Raw genomic sequence first — 6,881 nt, 5'->3', positions numbered from 1 at the left:
CCACGTGCTGAGGGACGCACTAAAGCTTGGGGCAGCCGCAGCAAAGGCTCAATGGGGAAAGACCACAGTGTAAGGTTCCCCCACCAAGCTGGACTGAGGAGCTGGATCAATGGGAAACCCCTCGAACTGTATCGTTAATATTCTCAATTGCTGTAAATGTAAAACTGTAATTGACATGACAATTGTGAAACGGAAGGGTTGGGAAGAAACTCATGACAGTATTGAAGGAAACTGATCTCCCTTGCAATGTTTGTATTTTTTGGTGCTGTTTGGAAACTGTTTGGCAATGTAATTTTTACAGATTTTTATGAATAAAGTATATTTTGGAAAAAAGAAAGAAGAAAGCAGCTCCTAAGAAGGGCGCCAAGAAAACCTTAAGTAAACCATCAGCAAAGGGCGGCAAGAGGCGGAGAAAGTCGAGGAAGGAGAGTTACTCCATCTACATCCACAAAGTGATGAAGCAGGTTCACCCCGACACCGGCATCTCCTCCAAGGCCATGAGCATCATGAACTCGTTTGTGAACGATATTTTCGGGCGCATCGCGGGTGAGGCTTCCCACCTGGCCCATTGCAACAAGAGCAGAACCATCAGCTCCCGGGAGACCCAGACCGCCGTGCGCCTGCTGCTGACGGGGAGCTGGCCAGCACGCCGTGTCGGAAGGGACAAAGGCGGTGACCAAGTACACCAGCTCCAAGTAAAACTGCACAATGGACTGAAAAACATCCCAAACACAACGGCTCTTTTAAGAGCCACCCACAATCTCTCTGAAAAAGCTACAACTTCATCTCTATGGTATCGATTTGTTTTGTTTCTTATATATGAAAAGTCTGGAACTTTCTAATTGCCTTTGTGATCTCTGTTTTATCCCAGGTATATTTGGGTGATTCACTTTCACTGTCTGTGAGATCTTTGTGTCTCTACTTAATGATGCCGTGTAAATTAATTACTGACCACTGACCGCAAGTGCGCTTTGATTTCAGACGCGTTCATATTCGGCCCCTTTCCTGTATTCCGCTAATAAAAGCTGACAGATCAGTTCTCAGTCACTTGTTTCCCTTGTTCAAGCTTGGCCTCAATAATTAATAAGTACATTATCTGGAAACCCCGCTGTTGTAGGAAACCTCAGTCTCACATTTCAACTCCTGACAATAAAACACTTTCTCTCCGCTTTTGTCTCCCACAAATAGGTTCAATCTAGAATCAGTGATTCGGTATCTTGACAAAGATTGACCTGAAATGTATCCGTTTGCAGAATGCTGTGAAAGAGACTTTCTGCCGCCGCTTCCAGACTGTTTCAAAAAGGACGGAGAATAAACCCGAATAGATACCAGATTGGAAAAGTGTATCTGGAACTTGTGACAATGTGTGGAATAATACAAGAGAAAGAGTTTAAAATCTTTGCTGTAAAAGATCTTTGCTGACAAATATCATTGAAATGTTCTGACCATGTTCATCAGATGAATTAAAGCAAATTTCTCCTTTGTCAAAACCGTTGTTTCCGGCACTGATATTGGCGGTTTTTAAAAAATTGAGTAATCAGTAATAATCGACCAATCGGAGGCAATAGCTTCCTGTGTTTCTGTTTATTATCGGGGTTTGGTTTAAACTGACTGGGCGTCGGGTTCCAGCCAATTACTGCTCAGGGCGGTTCCTCACAGAGTTTAAAAAGGCGGATGTGCAGCAGATTCAGTATTAACAGTCTGTGTGTCTCAGATTGTGCAGAATCCGTTGAGAAAATGGCCCGGACAAAGCAGACAGCGCGTAAATCGACCGGAGGGAAAGCTCCTCGCAAACAGCTGGCTACCAAAGCGGCCCGGAAGAGCGCTCCAGCCACGGGTGGAGTAAAGAAGCCTCATCGCTACAGACCCGGCAGTGTGGCTCTGAGGGAGATCCGCCGCTACCAGAAATCCACTGAGCTCCTCATCCGCAAACTGCCCTTCCAGCGCCTGGTCAGAGAGATCGCTCAGGACTTCAAGACAGACCTGCGCTTCCAGAGCTCGGCCGTCATGGCCCTGCAGGAGGCCAGCGAGGCTTACCTGTAGGGGCTCTTTGAGGACACCAACCTGTGCGCCATCCACGCCAAGCGAGTCACCATCATGCCCAAAGATATCCAGCTGGCCCGCCGCATCCGCGGGGAACGCGCCGAAAACCCGGCTTCAGTAACAAGTGTAACAAGGGCTCTTTTCAGACTCACCAAATCAGCAAAGGAAAGAGCTTCCATCTCTGTTCATCATCAAACACATTAGATTGGAGGGGCGGTCACATGGTTTCTGTTTTGTCACATCACTTTCCCGAAAGGCCTGTCGGACTGAGAGCTGATCTGGAATTTAGAAAGCAGCATTACCGGAGACTCATTGCTGTTCAGCACAATCTCAACCCTGCTCCTGGGATCCGTTAGCTGACATTTGGGGAAAAGAAATGGATCCCAGTTTTATTTGGAAGGCATTAATGGAGCCAGCTCCGTTCACATGAGGGTTATTTACAAACATTACCCAATGAGTTCGCTAATAGTTGAATCCCTTGGAGATCGGTACACAGGACATGTAAGGCAGCTCGGTCACACTGACTCGAACCGCCAGTTCCCCGGGGTTGCAAACCCTGACACTGCGGGGAGAGAATCCCCGACTCTCCCGCCGCCGGGGGAGTAGACAGCTTTGTGTCCGGAGAATAGGGAGGGCCGGGGGGGAAGGCACATATTAAAGCGCTGCAATGGACTCAGCTCCCGTGTGTGAGCAACTCTCAGATTCCGTCCTCTGGGAACAGTGCGGTCTGAACAGATCAGGTTAGGAGAGAAACATACAGCCCGAGAATGGCCTCTTCCTGCATTTACTCTGCTCCGGGAGCAAATTCTCATTGAGAAGCCGGAGAGAGAGAAAAAACAGAATTCAAACTGTCTGCATGCGAAACAGGTCAATCCACTGTTACAATAACTCCATCTCTGATTCCCTCCTGACAGTAACCAGCCCTTTCACAGAGACTGTGGGTGGCTCTGAAAAGAGCCTTTGGTTTATTAGATGATATTTTAGCCGCTTTACTTTTTCTGGGAGCTCTGAGCACTGGTTTTCTTGGGCAGCAGCACGGCCTGGATATTAGCCAGCACCCCGCCCTGAGCGATGGTCACCCCTCCCAGCAGCTTGTTGAGCTCCTCGTCGTTGCGGACGGCCAGCTGCAGGTGTCTGGGGATGATGCGGCTCTTCTTGTTGTCCCGGGCCGCGTTCCCGGCCAGCTCGAGGATTTCAGCGGTCAGATCCTCGAGCACAGCAGCCAGATAGACCGGGGCTCCGGCACCCACACGCTCATCATAGTTACCCTTTCTCAGGAGTCTGTGAACACGGCCCACTGGGAACTGCAGTCCAGCCCGGGAGGAGCGAGACTTGGCCTTGGCCCGAGCTTTCCCGCTGGTCTTTCCTCTTCCTTTTTTTTTATTTCCATAATATACTTTATTCATAAAAATGTGTAAAAATTACATTGCCAAACAGTTTCCAAACAGCACGAAAAAATACAAACATTGCAAAAGAGATCAGTTTCTTTCAATAATGTCATGAGTTTCCTCCCAACCCTTCCGTTTCACAATTGTCATGTCAATTACAGTTTTACATTTACAGCAATTGAGAATATTAACGATACAGTTCGAGGGGCTTCCCATGGTTCCAGCCCCTCAGTCCAGCTTGGTGGGGGAACCTTACACTGTGGTCTTTCCCCATTGAGCCTTTGCTGCGGCTGCCCCAAGCTTTAGGTCGTCCCTCAGCACGTAGTCCTGGACCTTGGAATGTGCCAGTCTGCAACATTCGGTGGTGGACAACTCTTTGCGCTGGAAGACCAGCAAGTTTCGGGCAGACCAAAGGGCGTCTTTCACCGAATTGATAGTCCTCCAGCAACAGTTGATGTTTGTCTCAGTGTGCGTCCCTGGGAACAGCCCGTAGAGCACAGACTCCTGTGTTACAGAGCTGCTTGGGATGAACCTTGACAAAAACCACTGCATCTCTTTCCACACCTGCTTTGCAAAGGCACATTCCAGGAGGAGGTGGGCGACCGTCTCTTCCCCACCACAGCCAACGCGGGGGCACTGTGCGGAGGGGGCGAGACTTCGGGTGTGCATGAAGGATCTGACGGGGAGGGCCCTTCTCACCACCAGCCAAGCTACGTCTTGGTGCTTGTTTGAAAGTTCTGGTGATGAGGCATTCCGCCAAATGACTTTGACGGTCTGCTCGGGGAACCATCCGACAGGATCCACCGTTTCCTTTTCCCGTAGGGCCTTGAGGACATTCCGTGCAGACCACTGCCTGATGGACCGGTGGTCAAAGGTGTTTTTCCACAGAAACTGCTCCACGAAGGATAGGTGGTACGGCGCCGCCCAACTGCATGGTGCGTTCCGCGGCAATGTGACCAGGCCCATCCTTCGCAACACCGGGGACAGATAGAACCTCAGCACGTAGTGACACTTGGAGTTTGCGTACTGGGGATCTACACATAGCTTGATGCAGCCACACACGAAGGTGGTCATCAGGATGAGGGCCACGTTGGGTACATTTTTCCCGCCCTTGTCCAGAGATTTGAACATCGTGTCCCTCTGGACCCGGTCCATTTTAGATCCCCAGACGAAGCGGAAAATGGCTCGGGTGACTGCCACGGCGCAGGAGTGGGGTATGGGCCAGACCTGCGCCACGTAGAGCAACAACGTGAGCGCCTCGCACCTGATGACCAGGTTGTTACCCACAATGGAGAGAGATCGCTGCCCCCACATGCCCAACTTTTGTCGTACCTTGGCTGCTCGCTCCTCCCATGCTTTGGTGCACGCCCCGGCCCTTCCGAACCATATCCCCAGCACCTTCAGGTAATCTGACCTGACGGTGAAGGGGACAAAGGATCGGTCAGCCCAGTTCCCAAGGAACATGGCCTCGCTCTTGCCGTGGTTAACTTTGGCTCCCGAGGCCAGTTCGAACTGGTCGCAGATGCTCATCAGTCTGCACATGGACAGCGGATCCGAGCAGAAGACGGCGACGTCATCCATGTACAGGGAGGTTTTGACCTGAGTGCCTCCGCTGCCTGGGATTGTCACCCCTCTTATGCTCGCATCCTTCCTAATAGACTCAGCAAAGGGTTCAATACAGCAAACAAACAAGACCGGGGACAGAGGACAGCCCTGTCTGACTCCAGATTTGATCGGGAAACTTTCAGATTCCTACCCGTTGATTGACACTGCGCTACTGATGTTTGTGTAGAGCAGTTGGATCCAATTGCAGATTCCCTCCCCAAACCCCATTTTGGAAAGCACGTCCATCATGTAGGTGTGCGATATCAACAATCTCACAAATACCTTGACGAAGAATGGTTATTTTCCGCAGCATTTACTGTACTTATAGACTGAGAACTCATCTCATTGGTCGGTACTTAATTCACCTCATTTGCCTATATTCTTCACCAATGAGGACACTGACAAACGGAAGAGGGCGGGATTTACCCGCCACACTACCAGAAGCAGAGAATTTGTCAATTTCACAAAGCCCGCCAATTTCATTCTCGGAAAAGAGCGGATTAAAATAAATGTCATCCTTAGTCAAAGATTTCAAATCCCTTCTCTTTTTTTTGTTTTATTCAATTCTTTCCGTCACCAATCACAAGCGCGGTTTAAAAATGTTGTGTAAATTGTGGTTCATTCTACAATCGTTTACAAACTGTTCCAGTTGGGAATAAATCCCTGTTCATAGCATTTCCCTGAAGGAAAACACTCAGTTTAGTCTTCAATCAGAGCCCAGTGTCCTTCTCTGAAAAGAGGAAGCCGGATCTGCTCAATCTGCTCTGTTCCTGTTCCGGCGAGTTGCTGTGAATAAAACGATGAATCAGTTCACATTTCAGGAATAGAGTGAAGGGACTAAGGTCTGACCTTTACAGCTAAAAACAGCTGTTAATGCAGTCATTGAGGAGCTGTGCAATAATAACAGCTTTTAGCAAAAAAGCGAAGGCGGATGAGCGGATTATGTGTCCGTGTACAGTTTATGGGACAGAAGACACAGGTACAGCAGTGGGAACGTTATTATGTTATACATTGTTTTAAAATAATTTAATAGAGATGTTCGGATGCAGCTTTTTCAGAGAGATTGTGGGTGGCTCTTAAAAGAGCCGTTGTGTTTGATCTGTTTTTCAGTCCATTGTGCAGTTTTACTTGGAGCTGGTGTACTTGGTCACCGCCTTTGTCCCTTCCGACACGGCGTGCTTGGCCAGCTCCCCGGGCAGCAGCAGGCGCACGGCGGTCTGGATCTCCCGGGAGCTGATGGTGCTGCGCTTGTTGTAATGGGCCAGGCGGGAAGCCTCACCCGCGATGCGCTCGAAAATATCGTTCACAAACGAGTTCATGATGCTCATGGCCTTGGAGGAGATGCCGGTGTCGGGGTGAACCTGCTTCATCACTTTGTAGATGTAGATGGAGTAACTCTCCTTCCTCGACTTTCTCCGCTTCTTGCCGCCCTTTGCTGACGGTTTATTTAAGGCTTTCTTGGCGCCCTTCTTCGGAGCTGCTTTCTTCCTTTCAGGCATCTTCAGATTCAATTTCAGACACAGAAATAAACCAAACCCCTTCCGAGTGCGGATTAAATAGACAATCCCACAGCTCTATGCTAATGAGGGATGGGGGGAAAGTAAAGATTGTGATTGGGTGATTGGGAGTGATGTCATAAAGGTTTTTTAACTGTAATTCTCTAATTGGTGTTTTTCCTCATCCAATCAGAATAAACATTTGCAACCAATCACAAACACCCTTCCTGCAATCAGGAAGGATATTTCACGAAGATCCTCCGGCCCCAGTTGATATTGAAAGAGCCGCTCCCTGTGTACAGCTCCCTGGAAATGTCCTGGCTGTTGGTGGGAGGACACTTATTGATGA

The 6,881-nt window shown here is 49.2% G+C and overlaps 1 protein-coding gene across 1 annotated transcript; it reads right to left on the bottom strand.

Annotated features, from left to right (window-relative positions):
• Nucleotides 1–6,159: 6,159 nt before the first annotated feature.
• On the bottom strand, nt 6,160–6,535 carry LOC137365852 (histone H2B 1/2-like). The gene has a single exon (XM_068028094.1). The coding sequence runs from the start codon at nt 6,533–6,535 to the stop codon at nt 6,161–6,163; it is 375 nt and encodes a 124-aa protein (XP_067884195.1). The 3' UTR covers nt 6,160.
• Nucleotides 6,536–6,881: the final 346 nt, after the last annotated feature.

Source organism: Heterodontus francisci, unplaced genomic scaffold, assembly GCF_036365525.1.
Source record: "Heterodontus francisci isolate sHetFra1 unplaced genomic scaffold, sHetFra1.hap1 HAP1_SCAFFOLD_58, whole genome shotgun sequence".
NCBI lineage: Eukaryota > Metazoa > Chordata > Chondrichthyes > Heterodontiformes > Heterodontidae > Heterodontus > Heterodontus francisci.
The sequence above is the reverse complement of the archived record's forward strand: the minus strand, read 5'-3'. Positions and strand labels throughout refer to the sequence as shown.